Here is a 24,621-nt window from a genome sequence, read left to right as displayed (position 1 = left end):
GACTATTGGTATTAGAGAAATGCTGCAGATTTTTTTTTTCAGATTTGAAGAGATCAAGATTATCAGAAGAAAACGTGTGTGAGCCGCACTCCAGTCCAGCAGGTGGCGCGAAGATACCCCAAAGTTTTTTTGCCAGCTGCCATTAACAATAAGGAGGAAGAAGAAGTCCCAAGCATAGACACCAAGCCCGAAACACCACCGAGAGGACGGCGATAGCTAGTCAGCATTAACAGTCAGCCTTTTGTGTAGCAGAGGCAGGGTGCGACTTTTAGTTTGGATGGCTGAAACTCCCGCAAAGACTCTGTGAGTGGCTAGCGTGCTGTAGTCCGGACATTTGGGGGAAACCTCAGAGTCGCCTCTCCCAGCGTCTAGCCTCGCACTCCCCCCCGAACCTCGCAGAGATGTCAGCTTTCTCCGAGGCAGCTTTAGAGAAGAAACTGTCCGAGCTTAGCAACTCCCAGCAAAGTGTGCAGACCTTGTCGTTGTGGCTCATTCACCACAGAAAGCACTCGAAGACCATTGTCAATGTTTGGTTCAACGAATTGAGGAAAGGTAAGGCTGATCCGAGCTACAGAGTTCCTCCTAACAAACACAGCGAGCGTGCTTCTGCAGGTCAGGCAGGGGGTAACACGTAGCTGCAGGCTAGCTCTGGCTAAAGCTGCACTGTGACATTAAAACTGTCCTTAAAGTTAACTACTGAGTCGCTGTTACCACGGTGGCTGCTAACGAGCAATAACCAAAAGTTTACACTGTTCTAACCAGCAACGTGTAAAGTAACTGCAAGTTGACTGTTTTATCTCGTGATTGTTGTTGTTAGAAAATCATCTTCAGACTAGTAAAGAATCTGCTTAAAATGATATGTGTAACTCGAAATGTGTACACTGATGGCAGTGGATATATCTGTGCTTTGTAGCTTTTTAAATGTTAAAAAGCTACAAAGTATAAAATACTTATGGAAACCCCTTGGGCTCATTTCCTCTCTGCTGAAGTAGCTTTGCATGATTAACCATTCAAAATAATCCTATACTGGGCCTGGCTAGAGCACCTCAATTCACACACTGTCTAGCTCCCCTTGCTTTAAGCCAGCTTTCTTCTGATTGGCTGCCCCTCACGAACAGAAGGTTTGAACAGAATGTGAGTGAAGCTTCTGTGTGGACAGTGGAGCGAAGTGCTTTAGATGACCACGTGAGGATAGCCGCGTTTTATGACGTCATGCAGAGCCAGGAGTTTTAAGAGCGGACTGAAACAGAGCATTTAAGGTAGTCTGAAGCCTGAGTTTTAGTTTGATGGAGGTTAGATGTATGTACACTGATCTCATTATTTGAACTTTGGCCACATTTAATAGAAAATTCCATGATTATGGGTCCCAATTTAGGTCAAAGACCACGTGCAACAAGGCTAAATGAAGTGGCCTGGTTTAAACTGCGACCTGAAGCCCTTTGCTGCTTGTCTTTTCCCACTCGCTCGCTCCACTTTTGTCCGATCTTCACTGTACAATCAAATAAAGGTGACCCCCCCCCCCCCCCCCCCCCCCCCCAAAAAAAATGTTAAAAAAAAAAAACTGTAACAGTGTGTGTGTAGATAGAGAGAGAGAGAGAGAGAGACCCCTAAAAGCTGATCACCAGAACCTCCATGAAGAGGCTCCACTAATCATCACAGTGGCAGACACCCAAAAAAGAGTTTCAAATAGGAAGAGCTGAACAGCACCAGGCCCTGACATGATTCACACCTATTGGCTAAAGAAGCTAACTCTACTCCATGAGCACCTGGCAGCAGAAATCAACCGGCTACTAGAGGCTAAGACACTCTCAGAATGGCTGACTGAAGGTCGGAAGGTCTTACGGATCCCCAGAAGGGACCAACTACCAGCCAATAACCTGCCTCAGCACGACATCTAAACTCCTGTCAGGCATCGTAGTAGCTAAGATGAACAGGCACATGGCTCAATACATGAATGGGGCCCAGAGAGGAATAGGCAGAAATATCAGGGGAGCAAAACACGAGCTACTGGTAGATAGAGCAGTTACTCAAGACTGTAAGACCCGACTGACCAACCTGTGCACCGCCTGGATTGACTACAAGAAAGCCTATGACTCGATGCCACACACATGGATCCTGGAATGGAACTATACAAGATCAACAGGACCCTAAGAGCCTTGATCAGGAACTTGATGGGGATGTTGAGAACAAGACTTCAAGCCAATTGCACAAGACACCATCAAGTGTGGGATTTACCAAGGAGATGCTCTGTCCCCACTACTGTTCTGCATAGGCCTGCACCCCCTCAGCCAGATCATCAACAAGATTGGCTACGGATACTGACTGCAGAATGGAGCAAACATCAGCCACCTCCTTTACTTGGATGACATCAAGCTGTATGCCAGGAATGAACGTGATATCAATTCACTGATCCACACCACAAGGATCTACAGCAATAACATTGGTCGGATGGTAACAAAGAGAGGGAACGTAGTCAGAACTGAGGGGATTGCAGCTTCAGGCATCAGAAACCAGAGAAAGAAAAGGAGAAAAACAGGAACCATAATGGAAGGACAGGCCCCTGCATGGCATGTACCACTGGCAGGTAGAAGAAGTGGCTAATATAGAGATAATATAAAGAAAAATTCTACCAAAGCTGGACTGAATCAGGCAATCGGACCACTCTGGGCAGTGACCCCCAAACTGGGAGAGTGGCTCCAGCAGATTCCAGGAACGACATCCGAGATCTCTGTCCAGAGGAGCGCAGTCCTGGGAACAGCTAAGATACTACGAAGGACCCTCGAGCTCCCAGGCCTCTGGTAGAGGACCAGAGCTTAGAGGACAAAAACATACATACATATTTATGTGTGTATGACAGAAAATAAGAATAAAGCATAATAGGACTTCCTGGAAACACAGTAATAACAACAGACCATTTGATTTTTTTATTTATTTTTTCAATAAAAATATATAATCTAACATTAATTGGATGTTTATTGTGCAATTGCATTTTTGGGCTCATTTAGGTGTATACATTTCTCAAATTATGTAACATTTAACTGGATAAAGACTGCATTGCATATTGGTGTGTAATAAAATATAAGCAATGGCCTGTGGATCTGTAGCATTTCTTTTTTTTTTTTCCCTATTTTCACAAAAGTGCCATTCATTGTGTTAACACAGAAGGATCTGATGATTAACCTGTCAGTGAGTTCTGTAAGAAAGCATTCATGTAGTTAATTAAGTAGACAGTACATAATGGAGTTGCTGAATTAGTTCAGTAAGGTGTGTTGTTGGGATGTCAGGCATCGCTTGTAATTGTAGCTAATAATGGTGCACTTTTCCTCGGGGTGCTTGTCAACAACCTAATGATACCTCTTGTGGATGAGATATTTTGGGATGGTGACTGAGACCAGTGTTAATGGCAGTGGGGATAAAAATGGTCCTCCACGGACCTATATGCTTACCTCAGTGCCGGCTGCGCCTTGTCCAACAACAACAAAAGCTTATGCATCATTAGTTTATAATCCAAAAAAACCAAAAACAGGAGCACGTGTCTTCCACTGGAGATGGGGCGGTGCTCTGGAGTTAAAAATAGTAAGAAGAATCAGCTTTTGTTTTTGGTCTTTTTGATGAATTAAAAAAACAAAACAAAAACTGCTTCCTCACATGATGCACTAAATTTGCCAAAAATATCTACTGATTAATTCTTTTTTCTTTTTTTCAAATTTCTGGAGGGCCAGTTTGTTCTCAGCCTCATGCTGATGTGACTGCACAATTTGTCTGTGTCCAGTGCACTACTCACATTAAATTAATAGTGTATGCAGCCCTGGTTATAGTGAACTTTAATACTTTGTATGTCGCTTTAGCAAAGAAAAAAATTAGGTTCTGTTACTTACAGTCAATTATAGTTTACAATAAAAATCATGATATATAAAAATTAATGAGTCATTAAAAGTTATTACTGCATTGCTCAGCTGCAGGCTATATCTTTGTAAATCATTACCATATGTTTTGTAATATGTATATTTGTGTGTTTTAAACCTGTGCAGCTCAGGTATCACGCAAGCTGACCTTCCTATACTTGGCCAATGACGTCATCCAGAACAGCAAGAGAAAAGGACCGGAGTTCACCCTGGACTTTGCACCAGTCATTGTTGATGCATTCAAACACGTGTACAGGTCAGACAAATGTGTTTGGATTTGAAATGAATGTAAGAAATTGAAGTAAGATTTCAGAAATGCTTCACCTGGGCTTGATGACGGGACTTTAATGAACGTAACACATGTACTGCATGTTCTCAGTGTTAAAAATAACAATTTGGCCATTAACAGTAATTAGCTTTCAGCTCTTCATTGCATTATCTTTGAACTTATTTCTATTTAAAAAAATTGACAGAAGTGAACAGATCAGCATCGTCACTGCCGCCCACGAGCGTTTTCTTATTGACTAGTTGGCCCGTGGCAGCAAACGAGGTGCATCCCTGGTATCTTCCCCTTTTAAAATAAGTTCTTTCCAAGAACTGAACACGTTTTATTCCAGATTTTGTCCAGTCCTGACTTCAGTGTTGCAAAGCTGTTTAAAGTGTGTGTTCCTTTTTTCTGTGTGCTCCTGTGCAGAGAGGGTGAGGAGGGCTGTAAGAAACAGCTGGGTCGGGTTTTGTCCATCTGGCAGGAGAGAGCTGTGTATGAGAATAACCTGCTGGATCAGCTCTCGCAAGTCCTGTGTAAGTTCAAAGAGCCACAATCTGTATTGGCTCGTCAGTAGTGCTTACCACCCAATTATAAACTCGACTAGCATAATGTTATATTACTTACTCGCACTGTTTTGCCTGTGTTTTGACAAAATGTTTTGGCTTGATGGCAGGAGAGTGAGTGTGCATTAAAGTAGCTAAAAATGTAGTGTGATACATAAAATCTTTGAAACTGGACTTTGACTTGTGTTATGTCTGTGTTGTGCATTTTGTCTTTTTTTGTAAATCTTAGATGGAGAAAAGAAGGCAAAGAAGAGGCCATATGAGGAGATCCAGCCAGATGATGAGGGCTTTGCCTCCCAGAGCTCTCCAACTGAGCCCCCACAGGTGCTGCCCTTATTAAATAGAGTAGTTATAAATACAGGGTGGTAATAATAATACACTTCTAACCTCATAGATGCCAATTAATGGTAATTTACAGCTGTGTCTGTATTTTCATGTTTGCCTTTGTGTATCTCCTCCTGACTGTTCTTTATGACTTCAATACTTTCTTTCACCCAACCCCCACACACCCCCATCCTCCTGCCTTTTATCATCCTCCCTCTACCTCAGACGGCAGAGTTAATCCGAGCTCTGCAGGAGCTGGAGAACGCAGCCTCTGGCGACTCAGTGCTGCGTCAGCGCATCTCCTCCCTTCCTGCTGAGGTGCAGGATACGTCACTGCTTCACAGGATCACAGGTAGGAAGCTGTACGCAAAATACTAATCTATACATGTACAAACACACAAGTCAGTTCTTATGTACTTCGAAATAAATGCATGGTCTCTTCATGGATAGCAGGGCAAAGTTGTAAGGAGGGAAAATTATATTTATATTCCTAAAAAAAGGAAATTAGTGGATGAGACAAACATGAAATCTCCGTGCCCTATATCATTACAGTTCAGTGAGGCGACAGACCCATGCTGTCTTAAGACTGAGAAAATGCATCTAAGTTATGGAACCACTTTGATATACTGTACATTACAGTAAAAACACCAAACATCTACAGTCCTGTGAACACTAAGTACACCTACTGCTTCCATAGGAGTTAAGAGGGTAAGTAGCAGCCAGGTGCTGCTAATCAAGCTCAGATCGTGCAATACTCTGGGAAACTGCAAAAAACAAACCTAAGGGCTACGTCTCAGACTCTACAGGCCTCATTTAGCATGTTAAATGTTAAAGTCCGTGACAGCACAATTAGAAAAAGACTGAACAAGTATGGCTTGTTTGGAAGGGCTGCCAGGAGAAAGCCTCTTCTCTGTAAAAAGAACATGGCAGCATGGCTTCAGGTTGCAAAGCTGAATCTGAACAAACCACAAGACTTCTGGAACAATGTCCTTTGGACAGACAAAACCAAGGTGGAGTTCTTTAGGGGTTGCCACAACAGATCATCCTCCTCCATCACACCAACCATCTACATGTCCTCCTTCACTACATCAGTGAATCTTCTCTATGGTTTTTCTTTTCCTCCTTCCTGGCAACTCCATATAACTTCCTTTGTCCAATATATCTGCTGTCCCTCCTGTGCATATGTCCAGACCATCTTAAATTTTTCCCAAGTGGAGATGTTTGACCATAACACACAGCACCAAGTTTGGAGAAAGTCATACGCAGCATATCAGCACAAACACCTCATGCCAACTGTCAGCACAGGGGTGGAAGGGGTGATGATTTGGGCTTGTTTTGCAGCCACAGGACCTGGGCACCTTGCAGTCACTGAGTCAACCATGAACTCCTCTGTACACCAAAGTATTCTAGAGTTAAATATGAGACTATCTGCCTGGCAACTAAAGCTTGGCTGAAATTGGATCATGCAACAGAACAATGATCCCAAGCACAGCAGTAAATCTACAACAGAATGGCTGAAAAAAGAAAAGAATTAAGGTGTTAGAGGCAAAATTCAGACCTCAAATGCTGTGGTGGGACCTTAAGAGAGCTGTGAATAAATGAATCCTGGTAAATCTTAATGAACTGACACAGCACTGTGAAGAAGAGGGCCTAAATTCCTCCACAGCGTGAGGGACTGATGAAGTCATACAGGAAATGATTACTTCAAGTTATTGCTGCTAAAGATGATTCAAACTGCTGAGTCATGGATTGAGCTTAGTCTTGACAAGACTGCAAGAAAGCTGTAAAGTTTTTTTTCACATGACTGTATTTCATAAACAATAAGGTGTGTAGAAAAGAGACTCATATACACTAATTTTTAATTATTGGCAGTGTTCATCACCAGATAAATGAAGAGTGACCAAAAAAAACAAACATTTTGGTGTTAGGAAAGTGTTGCCTGACCACAGTATGTGGATGTCTCTGACAGTACCCTTGCCTTTACCTCAGCAATGAAGAGAGAAACCCCCCCCCCCCCCCCACACATACAGAAACAAGCTGAGGTGGCCTTGAGTCAGGCACTGAAAGTAGACAGATTAAATGCTCCCATCTACCACAGGAAACTGTTTTATTTAGCTCTTATTACACAGATTCTGTTTACCTTGTTCCAGGACTGATGCATAACTGAGTGAGCTGAGGCTGAACCCAGAGCAAGTGTATATAAGCTTTGTTCTCCACTCTCTGTGTGCTTTCTGCGCTTTAGATAAAGAATCAGGAGAACGGCTTTCCCGGCTGGTGGAGGAGGCCTGCATGCTGCTAGCAGACTACAGCGGCCGCTTGGCGGCAGAGATTGACGACAGGAGGCAGCTCACACGCACACTAACGGTTTTCCTGCAAAGCCAGAAGGACGGCTTGGCCCAGAATGAGCAGAAACTTGAAGTGCGTAAACAACTTTTTCTTTATTTATATATAGATAGATAGATATGTGTGTGAATGTCCTGTCTGCCTGGCCTCTCAGTCAGCATCGGTCATCCTTAGTGTTCATCTTTATGTGCTGTGTGCTCACACCTCATTTGCCCACAATTTCAAGAAATATTTTTCACGTTTCTCAGCATGCTGCATGCTTTTTGTTGTTTCTCAGCTAGTGTGCAGGTTTTTAGTGTTAGGCCTGCTGGCATACAAAGCAAGAAATCTCGATCAGATACAAATCCTTGTCATTGGAAAAGCTTGTTTTTGAGCCTTTTTCTTTCTGCTCACTTCACTCAGTGGGTCCTACCCATAAGGTAAGTATTGATCAAAGTGTACCTATTTGAGCTTTAAAAAAAAAGCAACCACTGTTTTTTCTTGTTTGCTCATAGCCGTGCTTTTCATGTTGACAGTAACTGTTCAGCTCTTATCCACAGGGTGCCAAAAGGATCACGCATCTCATCATTGTATCTTCACTCAGTCAATACTTTTTGTGAAAAGAAGAAAAAAAAAAAAAAAAAAATCTGAAAATAAAAAATGAAAATGATTTTGTGAGTGCTTTTATTTTGCTCTAACACCTACAGTTCCTCTTCACAAATACTCAGTTTTAAACGTGGTTTTTAAAACTTCTTTTTGGTTGTTGTTGACAGCACATGGTAGTTAAACACTTCAAGCTTTTTCTGTTCAGTGGGAGATGCAGATCAAATATATAATCATAATCATATTGTTACAGGTCAAACCAGAAGTAGATACAAGATTTTTATGAACCTTGGTATGTTTGGCTGTTAATGCTGTCTCACAATTTGCAACATTATGGGATGATAAAGGGACAAAGTTTGTGTTACGTGCTCTGCCTACACACACTGCATGTACTGTTTGGCAAGTCTGTCCACTGAACACATTTTAAAATCAATGCAGAGAAAGTAAAATACGACAGCATTAAGGGGGAAAAAAAAGGTGCATATACATGGATTAGGTGAAATAATTGTCCCACGTGGATTCCTCTGTTGCTGACTTGTTTTAAGCCCCTTACACTACACCTTACATGAACTTTATGTGGTCACATCATCTTGTATTAGCACACAAGCAGTTTAAAAAAAAAAAAAAACAACTTTTTTTTTATTATTTTAATGCAGCTCATCACAGTGGATGTAAATCTAAATCTAGCAGGTCATTCATAAACCTGAGGTAAAAGATGGTGATGTGATAAGATCTTATACATTCATTTTTGCAAACATTTGTTGTAAACCTAAAACACCCTCACCTAACCTTGTTGTATGTGTGCACATTGTTTAGTTATGGCCACTAATTCAAATACATGTAACATGTTTATTAGAAATCCTGAACTTTAATATATGAAGCACATCTTGCGGTCTACAGTTTCTACATGGTCTTTGGGTCCTGTATTTAATTGCAGTTTAAAATTAGAATACATGAGTCCCTTTATTTGTCAATATGCCAGAAGCTTTGCTCCTGTAATGTTGCTGTTGAGAATAGAAAAACCAATGTAAATGTCACTAATTCAGACTGCAGGATCTTTGAGTTCTGATGGATCTTGTTCGTTTTGGACTTTTTCAGGAGTACAAACGCAAACTGGCGAGAGTGACCCAAGTTCGAAAGGAGCTGCGATCGCGTCTGAACAATCTCCCCGAAGGACTCTACAACTCTTCAAACTGACATCGCCTCCACGCTGCTGAAGCATCTGATCAGTCATCTGTTTAATATTTGACCTGTGACCTTGCCATAGTTCCCTATTCCCGACTTTGGAAAGTGTCTTTGTGTCCCCGTATGGTAATCTGTGGTCCTCATTCTGTCTCCAGCCAGTTATTTATCCACATGGGTTATTTGAACAATAGAAGACTTAAAATCATCTGACACAGGCCCCACCCATCTAACTTCTACAGCTTTACAGTGGTATGGATGAATCTGGTGTGATATTTTTGTATGCGTACTGACTAAGATAATGCATCAGAGTATATCCCTTTAGTGTTATAATTCATAATAATTTGCAATGTTTTGCTGGTGTTTCTTTCCCTTTTACGGTCTAATTTATAGGTTATAGATCTGTTGTTTCTGTGTAATAATGGCCTCAAATTTCTGAAGCTGAGTAGAAAGCCATGTTCCTTAAAGCAAACCAACATGTGTAATTATGATTTACTGTTTGTGAAAGGGGAATGTAAATCACTGGTCATTGTACATATTGTAGTTTGCATGTAAATATGGTGGAGTTGTACCTGCTCCTGCTCATAAGTGCTTTTGATTTGTAATTGTGTCAACATGGTGGTGAAAACGATGCTCATACAAACGACTAAGGTATGTCCACTGTACTGAAAGGGTGAGATAGGAGTTTTGTCTTGTTTGCTGTATTGCTCCAGTTTTATCTTGAAGTCTCCTGAATGCTGTGCAGATGTCTCACACAGCTTGAGAAGCGGTTTCCAAAGCCAGACTTTAAAAAAAATAAAAGCAGCTGTTTTTGTAAATATGAAGCAAATGCTTCTTAGAACCAAATAAACATGAAGCGCACATATGTTTTTTGGTCCTGTCTGTAGTATGTGCTATTAAGTGCAATTACAAGTCTGGGGGGGGGGCGGGCGGTATTAAAGGACGTTACGTTGAGGGTGCGTTCCATTTTTACACCGGTACGTCTCTGCAGCTGTGGTGACGGCACAGGTCGTGGACTTCTGACAAGCGAGCGTCATCCCAACAATCAGGAAGACGTAGCTGTTTTTTTTTTCTCGTTTCACAACAGTTCAAGAGCTGTGGAAAAAAAAATTGTAGGTTACGAACCACATTATTTAATATAGAAACCACACACGCTGATTCATTAGTATCACAAAGATAACATCTGCTACCATCTAATTACAACGGCTAACTAGCTTGGTTCAAGCGCTTTGCCTGGTAAACAGCTGCTAAGCTAGTTGCTTTTCGTCGAGAGGGTACGGTTACTGCGGGCCATTCAAAGATGGATAACTTCGAAACGCCTTACGATGAAGAGGCCGAGTTTATTGAATGCGAGGTAAGCATGCTAATGTTTGCGAAAAAAAAACACCTAAGTAGTCGTTGAAAGCAAGGTTTCAACGAAAAAAAATCTATAAAATGAAGCGGGCAATGAGCGAAGCTAACGAGGCAGCTAGCTGTAGGTTCTTGTAGTCTCAAAGATCAGACCTGAAATGATCCTTTCTGTTTAACACTTGCATGCTCTTTGGGTCAAATTTGCTTGTAAAATACCCAGAATGTCATTCTTACAACTTAAATTTGATGACTTTTCCTAAAGTGACCCAAAATAAACAAAAATCTAAATATTTTAATACATTTCTACTGTTGTACAGGTGGGTCTGGGTCGAATCTATTTAGATGGACTTTAGATCCACCAGTTTGGCGCAAATCAAAGAATATGTTGGTTTTAGAGAATCTTCAAACTGTGAAACTGTACACGCCATGTCTTTTTTTTTTTTTTTTTTAAATGAGACAGTGGTGACAGACTTCACGGCTGACCTTGAGAGCATTTGCCCAGGTTCCCAGAGACAGGAACCTACTAGTCTTTGAAGGGTCATGGGGGACTGTCCACACAGTAAATTAGCGCAGCATAGCTGGCTGGAACCTTCCTGTGCGGAAGTTGCGTGTTTCCACAGTCCAAGTCATGCATGTTAGGTTAATTGGTGATTCTAAATTGTCCATGGATGTGAGGTAGATAAAGTGCTTGAAGTGCATAGAAGAAAATGCTGTATGAATGTACAGTTAAAGTTCGAAGCTCATTACACAGATGCTGGTAACATTGTTCCAGGGGTGGTGCATAACTGAAGCTCTTCGAGTGGTCAGTAAGACTCAAAGTGCTATATACATGCAAATAGATCTTGTGCTTTGCACCTGCACGCACAAGTACCTATAATGTAAAAAAAAACCCGAACAAATTAGAATCTTTTTAATGTGAGCTAACAGAGATCAAAAGAGGGGCTGGCGGAGACATGAGGTTATAACAGCACCTGAGCTGCCATTTCACTGAGTGTGGGAAACGCATGCAAATCCCACACATGCAAGGTGCCTCCTCTAATTGTTAATAATTAATATTGGTAAATATAAGTGGTAGTAATAAAGATTTTTTATGATACAGAAGTGAGGACATTGTTAATGGTTGTAACTTTATTGCCATTCTCACTTTCAATAAAATATATTTCAATCACTGTTATGTTTTCATGTTTTAATAAGACATAATGTTGCGTGGTAATAGATGTTTTTCTCCAAAAATTAGTGTTTTAAAACCTAAAAAATACACTCTTCCTGCACTCTGAGACATTAATTAAGGATTACCCATCCATTTATGAATGTCAGACACACTATTTATGCATTGTAGCTCAAAATTTGTTATAGACAATTGTTATGAGGGAATTCTTGGCCTTGGGCAATTTTGACATGCACTATAAAAGCATATCTGAACAGTATGGAAGGGTTAAAAGTGGTAAAAATTCATAGCTAAAATACAGAGTAGGGCTTAATTTAGTGTGGCTGTTTGCATCTAATGTTATTAATTCAACTATCTTTTCTCTTTTTCAATCAAGATCTGTGAAAAATCCTTAAGGGGTGATACCCTGTACAAGATACACCTGACCACTCCAGGACATATAAAGGTACTCAATGAGATATACTTGTGTAGAAAGCTGAACATTATATTGCAGACTAGTAATACAGTAATAAAACCCTGTTATGTAACAGGCTGTGAACTTTTTACTGTTTTTATCCCATGACCTTTCTCTTTAGTCTAAGGTCTTTACAGGTTTCAGAAGTCTTTGCAAGAACCAAGAAACACGTTTTCCAAACTGCTAATATTACATCTTTTTGTTTTTAAAGGTCCCTTACAGTTTGCCCCCCATCGCGGTTTAATGCATGGTTTTGCATCCAGCGACCCTTCTGATTTCAGTCCTGCCAGTCAAACACATTATTTCTTTTCAAGATTAAAAAAAAATGGTGGTACAGTAAGTAGAAGAGTAGTGACAACAAAAGGTGACATGGCTTACCTGTCTTCAGCCATACCTACCACTGCCGTCAGGTGTTGAGTGACTTTTTGAGCTACAAAATCAACCAGGGAAAATGGATGCTTTCCATCTTTGTGTTTGCTGTGAAGACGATGGCTTTGTCATTACAGAGGAGTACAGTGTCGCTGAAGAGTGCCCATTGCAGTAAGTTTATGCCAAATGAGAGGGTAACCATTAGTTCGATGATCTGTGACTGAGTGCGTAAGCCTGCCTTTGGCTGTGTATTTCGCACAGCATTCTTCTCCTTCACTCAGGGAAAACGACTTCAGCTACTCTTGGAGTGAGCAACTGACATCCTGAAAATGGCAAATTCTGATGAAGACTTGAATAAGGCAGGCTTGCTTGGTTCTTTGGGTGAATGGTTGTAGAGATCTCTACAAAGAAAAGCCACACATTTCTCCTCAACACTGTGCTCACCTCCCCACATGCAAATGTTCTACCAGAAACAGGCCCCTACCAACATCTGCGTTATTTTGTAGGGGCACCAGCACATCGCTGCATCCTGGACTTGGTGCCAATAGCAGATGATTGTTTGTTTTAAAGGAAGACAAACAAACGTTTTTTTTTTTTTTTTTTTTTCTGACCATAAAGCTGAATGATAATGGGTACAGCTCGATCCCCCAGCGCTGACACAGCAGAGATGAGTTTCATATGGGAAATGGTCTCGAACCACTGTCACGTCTGTTTCATATGACTTTGAACTCCTTCCTGTTAGTGCCACACAAATATTCTGGAAATTGTCTGCTGTGGCTTTGAGCTGGGTTGGGTGCTGTTCTCCCAGGTAAAGTCATGTGAGCTTGATGTTGTGGAAGTGTGTCTTCCGAGAAACACGTGTTGATTCAACAATTGACTTTGTACTCGGTGCTTTGCTGTACAGTCGACCCTGGCAGACAAACTAAATTAAAAAAAATGGTGGCCCCTGTAACCATGGCAACTTTTCATCATCGTTTTAACTTCTCTTCTTTGATTTACACTGGAGTAAATCAGCCACTGTTCTGGTATTTTGGGTAGCTATCTTTTGGCAGACGTCACTGCCAAATGCAAAATCTGTGTAGTTATGCACATGAGCACTTTTGGTTATCATCTAACTGCTATTGCAAACCAGCTGCTAGTTCTTGGATGTTGCTACTGCTGGTTTGGTGTCTCTTCAGCTTGCAGAACTTCTAAAAACTGGTTTTATTTTCCATGAACTAGAGGAATATATACATTGGTGTAGGTCTTCACTTTACCAGCAATGCTAGCACCACCAAAAAAACGGCGACAAATACAAAAAGGCTTCTCCAAAGACAGCTTCAGTTTCACATTCATACTGAAGCTCGGATTTTTCTTCTTCTCCTTTGGAAAAAGCTTTTTTTTTTTTTTTAAATGGCAAAGTTTTATTTGGATCTTGGGTTAGCCCCAGCAGTGTGCTGTGCATCTCAGCTAAGAGCCGGCTCCTTGGCTGCAGGAACTGGTTCAACATTAGTTCCTAGAAGCAGCCCTCGAAGTGTTTCAGTAGAACCTTTGGTCATCGTGAAGAAAGCTGCATCCCGCTTCTCTGCATGCAGATGTCTGCAATTACCTCAAGTTTGGTCTTAGTTAATTTAACCTCCCAGGATGGGGATTCAATCTATGCAGTTATCCTAAGTGACTGGAGTTCAAACTCCATTGTCCATATCTGCTTTATCTCCTCATGCTCTACTGCACATTAAAGACAGGTGGGGATATGTACCTTTACTGCACCTCATTTGAGCTGTGGTTTTGGTTAAACCTTAATGATAACATGCGTTTGATTCCATAATATAATCCCTTTTCTGTTTGTAGCAGAGGTGAACTACATCCAGTGTTGTTTACCCAGCACTGACTGACTTAATTTTTATTGTTCTCCTTTCGTTCCTGGCAGAAAGAGGATGGCTTAGTGGCTGCTGGTAAGTAGACATCATCTTCCGTCTTGTCTTTTATTTATTTTTTTCTCTCTCCGTGGCCACGTGTATATTTAGTGTTCGTTCTGACGGGTAATTTAAGTTACATGTGAACTAATAGTGGCCATTCTGGTTTTAATGGGTAGCAGTTTAGTTTAGAAGTAAATGTATAGAAGTATGCAGAAGCCAGTGTCTAAGGAGAAATCGTTTTTCCAGATTTTAACGTACTTTGTTTAGTATAAAGGCCCCTTTGATGCAGTTTAGGTTATATCTGGACCCACCACACAGAGCCCTGAACCTAATGTCAGTTGAACAAATTGAGATGGCATCAGCTACGAGCTAGGACTTGTTTTCCAACATCAGTGTCCGATTTCTTTTTGTGTGTTCAGCCATTTTGTTTTCTTATTTTAGGTATGCAGTGTTAGAAATGTGTAGTTTATTGAGGAGATTTGTACTTGTTCTATAGTGTATTGCGGTGATTTCACATTTATTTTTGAAAATATATTGGAAGTCTATTTGAGGAACTGGATTCAAGTCTACTCAACTTTCTGCTCCAACAAATATAGACTTTAAAATGTTTAAAAGATGTTAATATCCAGACATATGACAAGTTATGTTTTATTAAGGCCAGAGCAGCGGTGCTTTTGGAGCACAAGAACTTTTTCTTAATTTTAATGACTGTTGGAGGGAGTATCCCTATTTTTGTTTATCCACAATGCAGGAACTGGGGATCATAGTTTTTTGCAGGGTTTTTATGGTTGGTACTTTCCCAGTAGGAAAAGGGAAACTTTGAGTGACTAAGGTGTACTGTGATCGGACCACATGTGCGTACACTGATTGGTCGACCAGATGAATGCAGCACCAAAAGGATAAACACTGCATTGAAACCATTCCCCCTCAATTTGCTGCTTTGCATCCGTCACGTGGCGAAGAAATGCTGACAGAAAATGAAGAATCTGAACCACCATTACAAGACAATATAAGGCGACGACAGGAGGTGAAGTTTCAGGTCAGCTACAGCATGATGTCAGAGTTCCCAATAATGGTGTGAGTGCAAACAGGAAAAAACCCTTGGAAGGTATGTAATTTCCTGGGCAGTTGCCTCAGTGGGTACCCACAGTCAGTCTCTCAGAAGTGTTTTGTCCAGAAGTGGCTTTTAATTCAACAAGTGTCTGGATTTCAACTGGAGGGATTGAACACCTTTCTTCCAAAGGATATTCCCTCATTTTGATGATGGTGAAAAGCACAGTATAGTATGGGAATTGCGGTACTGTGTTTGTGTTCATTTGCGTAGGTATTTGCCTACGCAGAGCCTGCAAAGGAGTGTGCAACCTACGCAAACGTGCTTATGCGCTGTTCTCCAAAACCCCAACAGCAAGTAGCTCGATGTGGATGATACTGTGTGCAGATCCGATGCTGACTGGTTGAAAAGTCGTCTGGAACAGAAAAGGCATGGACACCAGAGTTTACCACAAATGGGAGGAGTGCAGAATAACATCAAAGATCATTAAAAACAGCACGAAAAAGGTCATCTCCACATCTCCACGGCTGGCTGAAGGATCAACCAGCAGCAGCGTAAACAAGAGTAGCCCACGCTGCAGATTATTTGTGACGCTGTCCCCCTGGTGCCAGTAAACGGCTACACCCTGTAGATGATGGTCTGCAAAGCTGTCCGTAGTCTCTGTGGGCTACCAAATAACCATGAAAAAGCCATAAGGCGAGGACTATGCTTGGACAACTGCAGGCTACATGGAGAAGTGGTCCTGTTATACTTTCTTCACATCTACCTGAAAGTTATGGGTAGTCTGTACACTGTGTCTCTGTAGATGAGTCCACAGGGTCACAAAAAACTTTGAGGCACATGAATGTCTGTGCAGAACCTCCCTCTCATCCATCTGATGTTCAAATTTCCATCACTTGGACCCAAGTGAGCCCTTCATAGTTGTGATGCAGAAAATTAAAATAAAAAGCTACTTTTGGCTGCTGCTGCTGCTTATTGACAAGGGGTTGTCACAGCGGGTAGCTCCACATATTTGATTTGGCAGATTTTTTTTTACACTGGAGGTCCTTCCTGGCGCAAGCTGACAGGGATGCGTGTTTCCTCCATACACTGAACCGGGGATCTTTCACTTGTTATGTAAACCACTGCACTATGGAGCCACTATTACACCTACGTAACACATTGGCCCAAACTCCCCCCATAGCTTATTATTGGCGTTTTCATAAAACCCTTTTAATGACCCATGAGGATTAGACCTGATTGATTGGTTGGCTTATACTTGGCTTATGGCATATATATATATATATATATATATATATATATATATATATATATATATATATATATATATATATACCTTTCACAGATACATAATACATTTATTGGCATATATTGTTTTCGATCTATTAAATATATTAAAGCTTTCATCAATACAATATAACTTATAAAATCATAGTTTAAAGTACTCTAGGCACCTTCTGGAGCACATATAGCAGAGTACACATCACAGCTGAGCAGACAGTCTTTGTGGTAAGTTGCTGTATGTGTACATATAAGGACTTAGTCACATATCTTAGTCACATCTATATCACAGTTTTAATTCCCTAAAATCAGTATCAGCATCTGCCCCAAAAATCCCCTGTTAGTCGGGCTCGGGTATGGATGGGAGCCTTGCCATCTTGGAAGTGTTTACATCTTTGATCGTGGCTCCAAAGCGGTGATCCTAGTGGCCTTTCTACCAAAAAAAAAAAAAAAAAGGGCTGGGTAAAATTTTTGACAGGGTCAGAAGTTTAGGACAACTCACAATGTCGCTGCATCTACGACCTTTATCTACTAACCAGCCAGTGGGAATGCAAGATAAGATGATACGCTGATCACTGGGACACCAGCATTTGTGGAGAACACAGTAAATGGAAATATGACATTCCATACCATGTGTTTCCAACAAAGAAGAAAATTTAAGTTGTGGTAGCAAAAGCTGTGTGTGATGTGTCTACAGCTGTTAACAGGACCGTGACAAGGTGGATGTAACATGGAAACAAGTGATGAAGAATTTGCAGCTGTACGTTGTTGCCTGTGATTCAGTAGGTATTACCCGTACAGTCTACACACATCAAACTTTGTTAGATTCATGTCGCACAGCATGGCTTGCACTGGACTTGTAAGAGTGCTGAAATCTCACAGCGTGTAGGTGCCGTAAGCAGTTAAAGCTCCTGTCATCTGTGCCTCTAGAATGAACCCTCTTTCAAAGTCACTTTGATGTTTTGCCAACTTGCCATCTTGATTCAAAAAGAGAATCAACTGGGCCTGCTTTTGTGTACATGCCACAGACAATGACTGGATGCTGTTTAATTTTACCATGAAGTGCACTCGTGGAAGCATTTAAATTTGTTGGGTTTCTCTGCTCATTTAAAGTTTTTTTTTTTTTTTCCTTTCCTTTCTGCATCTTTGCATTTTCAGCCAAATGTGGCTGCATTAACAGCTGTTTGGTGACTTAATTATGGTGTACCGCTGTTGTCTCAAGATCACAAAAAAATACTAAACTGCTCTTAATCTGTCTGTTTTATCCCTTAAACCACATATAATGCTTTCTGTGGCTACCAAAATTTAGCAACATTTCAATCTTAAGAGGGCGCGATCACACCTGCCTTTCCTGCAATATATGCATCTTTTCCAGTGTTGCTCTTCAAGCAACAACTGCAGCTTGTTTAAAATCCATTCACCACTTCATAAAATGTTATGCAAACAGATGTCATGTGCACAAAATTAGACAGCACTGGCCAGCCTGTGCCTATATGACTACCCTGAAATCCATTCTAGATACATTTTTGCAACTATACATAAATGTGTTGACATTCACTTATTTCAGTGCTGGAACATCTGTGGGTGCATTAATAGTCAGCTAATTTTGCTGGCTCCAGACCCACATGATGAAAGGCAAAAGCAAACATCACTGTAGATCTGCCCAAGGTTTTGTGGATAACTTGTCTTTTTTTGTAAAGGAACATGTTGTACAAGAATGCACATCATTAACTTTGTGTTATTTATGCTCTTTGCACAAATAAAACATTTACAACATTATTGGCATATTTTTTAATACAACAATATGAGGATATTGTTATAGTTTTTTCATTGTTGGTAAAATTGGTACCATCAGAATTTAGATGTTGTTTTTTTTTGTTTTTTTTTTCCATAGAGTCAATTATGCCTCACCAAGGAAGTTTTTGTGTCAGAAAACATGGAAACAATGTTGTTTCTTATCTGATTACATTCAAAAAGCCACACTAAAAAATAAAAATTATGTGAAGATGAACTACTGGAGGTCATATATAAGAATGTATGATCACTCCCCAGAAATCAATCTTCTAAACTGAAGATATAAACCCATTTAGCTGCAGCTACAGTACACCAGCCTTGGCTTATAAATCTCCCCATATACCTGTTGATCCTTAATATAGAGTATCAGTATGGCTTGAGCAAGATGGTTGTGAGTTTAAAGTGAGCACTGATGGTTGCTCTGATCTTTGTATTCTACTGTGATTATATGAGGCTGTGTACTTGAGGGTCTTTGGAAAAAAATACTGTAGTTTGTTTTTCTTTTTGTTAACTTCCAGCGTTTGGTTTTCCAGGGCAGGCTGTGAGAAGACACATCGTACCTGAGTTTAAGGATATTGTACAGTATCTGAATTATCTGAATCTGGATGAGCCTATCATTGGTGAATAACTTTGCACAAGGTTTTCAGCATTAATTATTGAATGCCACATTGTTTGAGCCCCTTATTTATTTATTGTTTGTTTTGTTTTTGCTCTCCAGGTTTGAACTTTTTGGAAGAAGGGCCTTCTGGTGACCCACAAATAGGCCCCAAATACTTTTGTAAGCTCTGTAATCAGTCGGCCGTCCTTGCGGAAATGGTCTGTCATGTGATTGGACGCAAACACAGGCAGAAATATGTGGTAAAGCATTGGGAGCATCTCTGGAAGGCTTGATTTTTTTCTGTTTTGCTTTTTAATAAGATGATAAAAAAGTGAGAACATGTCCCTGTTGTGTTTACGCAGGAAATGAAACGGCCCGACTTGATGACCTTGGATAGAACCTCTGTAAAAACCCTTGGAGGGAAGATCATGCGTGCCAAAGCAGAAATAATTGAGAGACAGGATGGGAGAGGAACTCCGAAGGTATGACAGACAGATTACTTAGATTACACATTGTCTTATCATATATGTTCTTCTAAAAATGATATTCATTTTGTAACATACAATAAATGTTTATTCTTTTATTTCAGTCAATGACCAAAAAAGGAAATGAGGCCAGATCGAACAGCTCAAGAGGTGCCTTCATCTTTTTATGCAAATTAACTGTTTGTCTAAACCCACTGATTTTTATTTTTTTATGTGTACCAATCCAAATTAAAAATGGTTTTAAAATTAATTTTAGAAGACATTGGAAAGATTACAGACTTTCACACACAAAAAAAAAAAAATAAGGATCATATTGCAAAAATGTTTGGTTCTGTGAAATTATTTTTTGAGCTAGAGTGAAAAGGTAGTAAAAAAAAAAGGGGATTTTATAATAAACAATGTGAGCCTTATCTTTAAAATTGTGATAAGTATTTGTACTTTTCTGTTACATCAAAGTCATCACATTGATATCGAGCTTGTTTTTATTTTTCTCTCATTATGAAATGATCATTGTCATTATAAACTATAGAATTACTCTTATTCCATAGCTCCTCAAAGGCAGAGGCAAAACAGGGACCAGAAGAACCCACAAGATTTGCCACCACTGCTACCCGAACTGAAGGACTATCACCGAAGGAAGCATGCCTTAAACTTCCCAAATGCTCCTCTGTTTCCTCCAGATGAACCTACCTTGAACGTAGACAGGCGCAGCCAGTGGGAGAACAAGCTTAGCAATGAGCGCATCAGAGAGGAACTGCGACGGTCGGATTTTAGGGAGGGCCCTGCGTACAGAGAAGGCTATATGGACTCTGATTATCGTAGTCAGTATGCTGAAGGTCCACAAAGAAGTGTGGGACTTGAGCGAGGTGATACTCCCAGGTATGATTACAGGGAGGAGTTGCCTCGTGGTCTTGCTCAGCCCGAGTATTACCCTGAGGAGGTGCCTCCTTATAGAGGAGCCTATCCAGAAAGAGAGCCTTTTCAGGATTTCCAGTCTGAGGATGTTAGGGGTGGGAATGTTCGTTCTACTGAGTATTCGCCCTCCCAGGTCATGTACCCTGAGGGCGATAAACAACGATGGTCCCTGGAGAGGGAATCTGATAGACGTGACAGTATGAACAGAGCAGATAGGCAGGGATCGAGTGAACCAGAGGTTAGAAGGAGGAACTTCTCTGCATCTATGGAAAGTGACCGATCACGTGACCATTTGTTCAATATAATCAGAGATTATCGGCATGAAATGAGAGAACCACATCAAGATGAGGGTGTTGACAGGAGAGCAGGAGCCCCAGCTTCACAGAGACAAGTGGATGTTACCAGGGCCATTTCTGACATCCCAGAGCCATTCATGCGATTCTTGAAAGGAAGTGCTGAAGATGAAGAGCACGGTAAAAGAAAAAGAAAGAGCCGCTTCTCTGATGCCACTCCAGAGGAACTGGAAAGGACAAGGGAGATGTGAGTATAAGAATTGCTCTTTGGGAAAATGGCTAGCTGATAAATTCAGAAATGTGAATGCATTGCGTGCTTTGACATTTTTGATTGCTCCTTTGAGGTACGGGGATGAATATGGACCTTCAAATCCAAAGTTTGGAGGTGACCCAAGGCCAGGTAGTGCATCAATGAGACCTGAAATCAGTGGGGGACATTATTCAGACCTCTACAGAGAACCACAGGTAGTTTATTTTTGATATTAGGCTGCTGTGGTTGTATTTTAGAATCATAACTAATCTATAGTTAAGTAATATCCAGTAAAACCAATAAACCGTCTTTAATGACGCAAGGCCTGTTGCTTTTTTAAGGGTCCACCTCATACTGGAATCAACCAAAGAGGAGGTTCTGAGTCAGAGGGTGTCTTTGATATGCTGGTGAGATCATGAATCAGTTTTGGCAACATTTACATCATTGTGCATCATGTTTTTGTTATGCAGCCATTCACTCAGTGTCTCAATGTCTTTTTTTTCTCCTTTCATGTTTTCTTAGAGTAACATTGAAATTGAGAATGCAGAAGAGGCTGACTTCTTGAAGAGCAAACTTTGCAACCTTCTGAAAGAATTCAAAACAAAAAAGCTGGAGAAAGCTGTGGTATGTGTCATCCTATGCACTTTTTTTAATGTAGTATTAGTGGAATATCACAAAGACTTTGCGTCACTGCTAGGCAGTAGAAACACAGTAAAAAAGCTTGTGCTTTTGTCATTGCAGCAAAACAGCCACAGTCGAGATGGGATCCCCCGAAACTACAGCAACATGGAGCTGGACCCTCGACAGCCGCAGTACGAGAGAACCATGAGAGAAGATTCACACCACAGACAACCAGAAGACCTTGATTTCAGAGACTGGAGGCAACTACCGGAGGAGCGACACCACGAATATCGCCATCCTGTACATGAAGAGCCCAGATACTCAAAAAGAGGCCGCTATGAAGGTATAATATCACACTGCAGTTTGTTTAAACTCATAAGGGTTTTTCATGGGTCTGATATAAAACTTAGACACATACGCAAAATAACACGAACACACTAAGTGTGCAGGTAAATAAAGATAGGCACCCAGTAGTGGCTTGTTTAAAGACCCATTCATCCATTTTCTGAGCTGCTTATCCAGCTTAGGGTCACAGCTGTCATAGGCTGAAAGGTGGGGTAGATCAGTTTCTGTAATACCTGCAAAGTTTTCCTAATGTTCCAGTCAGCAAGGCTTTCAGTTCATCCGCACCGGTGCTTCAACCAGCTGACGTAATTTTCTCCATGGCATCCCTCGGGTGATCTGTGGGATTTAGGTCAGGGCTCTGGGAGTGCCGCTCTATTAGAAAATGTTCTTTCAGCAGGCAGCTGGTGAGCTTTGAATTATTGTCCTGCTGAAAGATCCTCTTGTGTGGCTTAAAATCATCATTTGGCCGCTTTGGCATTTTAAAATTCTTTCTAGATTTCATCAGTTAAAAACAAATTTATCTGCGCAGTTGCAGGAAAAACAACCACAGACTGTGATGTTCCCAAGGTTCATGCTTTCAAGTCAGTTTTACATGAACATGTGTCTGCAGCAGAATAACCAGGTGTAGTTCATCACTTTTTTTTTTTTTTAACCCTGTCATGTGTGGCAGATTTTGCAAGCAGAACTGTGATCTGAATGCACTGTTGTGCCAAACGTATTTGCTCTTTCAAGGTGAGCTCCATAGGTTCTCTATAGGCGCTTCTTGTTAATGTTTGACCCTTTACTTTGAGTTATTTTTCACATACAGATATCTGTGCCAGAGTTGACAAATCGTTCATCACATTAACAACAGTCATGTTCCATTAATTCTGATAAATAGGAGAGGGGTATCATCACTGTAGTGACAGCACAAAATATTTTAGTCTAAAGGTTTTATTTGGAATTGTGCTGTGCGTGTTTTTGTATGAATTAATACAGTAACCTTATACATATGTATAAGCCTTCCAGTTATGAACCGGAAGGCTTTGAGATTTGACTGTATTTTCTGCACTGAATGTATGACATGTATGTAATGTTAATGTGGTTTGACTTTTTTTTTGTCTCATGCTTTTGCATAGTTTTCCGTTAACTTTGTGTAATGAGGCAAATCAAAAAGTAAACGTGCACGTTTACCTTTTGATTTTTTTTGTGATTAAATTATGATGAACAATAATGCTCAATCGTTCAATTCAGTCCTCATGTTGGAGGAAGTCTGCCTGTTTCCACCTTCTTTCATTAAAGTTCTTTTCCCTCTTGATTTCAGAGGAATCTGGGGCTCCACATACAAACCACTTAGATGAGCCACCATATTATCCTGAGAGGTTTCAAGAACCCATGCACACTCGTGACTACCAACCTCCTGCTGAGGAGTTTTTTGACTCTCACTCTTCTGCGCCTCCCCTCCACATGGACCAAGAATCAAGGATGCCCAGAGGCCCCCGGTACTCTAACAACCTGGATAAAATCACCTCCGCCCTCCTGGAACTTGTGGCAAGGAAATAAATGTTGTCATCATGGTCATCGTCATATTAGTTATGTAGGGTAATGCAATGTTTTAGCTGAAATTTTGCCTTTAAAATGTGATTTGAGGTTAAGTTTCTTTCCCTTATTTTAATTTTATTTGCTTTAGATTTTTGTAAAGAACTTGATTAATCAAATGTTAAAGCCTGATGTAAGAATTAAAACACTTGTCTGCTGCAGTGGTCGTCTTTTTATCTTTTTCATTTTTTAAATTACTTAACTTTACTATTCTGGCTGCTGTTATCTTTTTTGCCATCATTGTCTTTTATTTTTACAGTGAATTTAATTTGAATGGACTGATTTAATTTGCATAGGAGTTGAGTGAAAATAAAGAAAACGGTGGCTGTAACATTGTCATGTTCAAGAAACCAGTTTGAAATTTTTTGAGCTTTGACATAGTGTGTTATCCTGCTAGAAACAGGCATCAAATGATGGGTACACTGTAGTTATAAAGAGATGGACATGGCCAGCAACAATATTCAGGTAGGTTGTGGTGTTGAACCAATGCTCAGTTGGTACTAAGGGGTCCAAAGTGTGCCAAGAAAATATCCCTCACACCATTAGAACCCCACCAGCCTGAACTGTTGATACAGAGTACGATGGATCCATGCTTTCATGTTGTTTATGCCAAATTAAGAACCTACTGTCTGAATGTCACAGCAGAAACAGACTCATCAGACCAATCAGCATTTTTCCAATCTTCTATTGCCCAATTTTGCTTAGCCTGGGCAAATTGTATCCTCAATTTCTGCTGCTGTAGCCCATCTACTTCAAGGCTGGACATTCAGAGATGCACTTCTGCATGTCTTGGTTGTAAAGGTGGCTATTTTAGTTACTGTTGCCTTCCTATCAGCTTAAAGCAGTCAAACCATTCTCATATGACATCAACGAGGCATTTTCACCTAGAGAACTGCCGCTCACTGGACATTTTCCTCTTTATTTTCATATTGTGCTCTATAAACCCTAGAGATGTTTGTGTAGCTCAGCAGTTTCTGAAATACTCAAGACTAGCCCGTCTTATA

At 40.6% G+C, this 24,621-nt stretch overlaps 2 protein-coding genes across 3 annotated transcripts; both read left to right on the top strand.

Moving 5' to 3' along the window:
• The first annotated feature begins 160 nt into the window (after positions 1-160).
• Positions 161-10,030, top strand: LOC115788006 (regulation of nuclear pre-mRNA domain-containing protein 1A). The gene is made up of 7 exons (XM_030740852.1): positions 161-552; positions 4,032-4,161; positions 4,600-4,706; positions 4,966-5,060; positions 5,286-5,412; positions 7,303-7,478; positions 9,084-10,030. The coding sequence occupies exons 1-7, from the start codon at positions 402-404 to the stop codon at positions 9,180-9,182; spliced, it is 885 nt and encodes a 294-aa protein (XP_030596712.1). The 5' UTR covers positions 161-401; the 3' UTR covers positions 9,183-10,030.
• A 127-nt stretch (positions 10,031-10,157) lies between these two features.
• LOC115788058 (uncharacterized) lies at positions 10,158-23,948 on the top strand. 2 transcript variants are annotated; one of them, XM_030740940.1, is made up of 13 exons: positions 10,158-10,521; positions 12,062-12,130; positions 14,418-14,442; positions 19,066-19,152; positions 19,251-19,390; positions 19,493-19,612; positions 19,720-19,765; positions 20,164-21,070; positions 21,168-21,288; positions 21,415-21,480; positions 21,596-21,697; positions 21,815-22,037; positions 23,343-23,948. In XM_030740940.1, exons 1-13 carry the CDS (start codon positions 10,468-10,470, stop codon positions 23,579-23,581), a joined length of 2,199 nt encoding a protein of 732 aa, XP_030596800.1. In that variant the 5' UTR covers positions 10,158-10,467; the 3' UTR covers positions 23,582-23,948. The 2 variants fall into 2 exon arrangements, with proteins under 2 accessions (XP_030596800.1, XP_030596801.1); XM_030740941.1 differs by lacking the exon at positions 14,418-14,442 and having other exon boundaries at positions 10,452-10,521.
• Positions 23,949-24,621: the final 673 nt, after the last annotated feature.

The sequence above is a fragment of the Archocentrus centrarchus genome, chromosome 11 (genome assembly GCF_007364275.1).
Source record: "Archocentrus centrarchus isolate MPI-CPG fArcCen1 chromosome 11, fArcCen1, whole genome shotgun sequence".
NCBI lineage: Eukaryota > Metazoa > Chordata > Actinopteri > Cichliformes > Cichlidae > Archocentrus > Archocentrus centrarchus.
Note: the sequence above shows the minus strand (reverse complement) of the source record. Positions and strands in the feature narration are given on the sequence as shown.

Coding starts and splice junctions, on each gene's coding strand:
- LOC115788006 (XM_030740852.1), top strand. CDS start 402: ATGTCAGCTTTCTCCGAGGCAGCTTTAGAGAAGAAACTGTCCGAGCTT. Junction 4,707..4,965: donor TCAGCTCTCGCAAGTCCTGT/GTAAGTTCAAAG, acceptor TGTAAATCTTAG/ATGGAGAAAAGAAGGCAAAG. Junction 5,413..7,302: donor ACTGCTTCACAGGATCACAG/GTAGGAAGCTGT, acceptor TCTGCGCTTTAG/ATAAAGAATCAGGAGAACGG.
- LOC115788058 (XM_030740940.1), top strand. CDS start 10,468: ATGGATAACTTCGAAACGCCTTACGATGAAGAGGCCGAGTTTATTGAA. Junction 19,153..19,250: donor TCTGGATGAGCCTATCATTG/GTGAATAACTTT, acceptor TTTGCTCTCCAG/GTTTGAACTTTTTGGAAGAA. Junction 22,038..23,342: donor AAAAAGAGGCCGCTATGAAG/GTATAATATCAC, acceptor TCTTGATTTCAG/AGGAATCTGGGGCTCCACAT.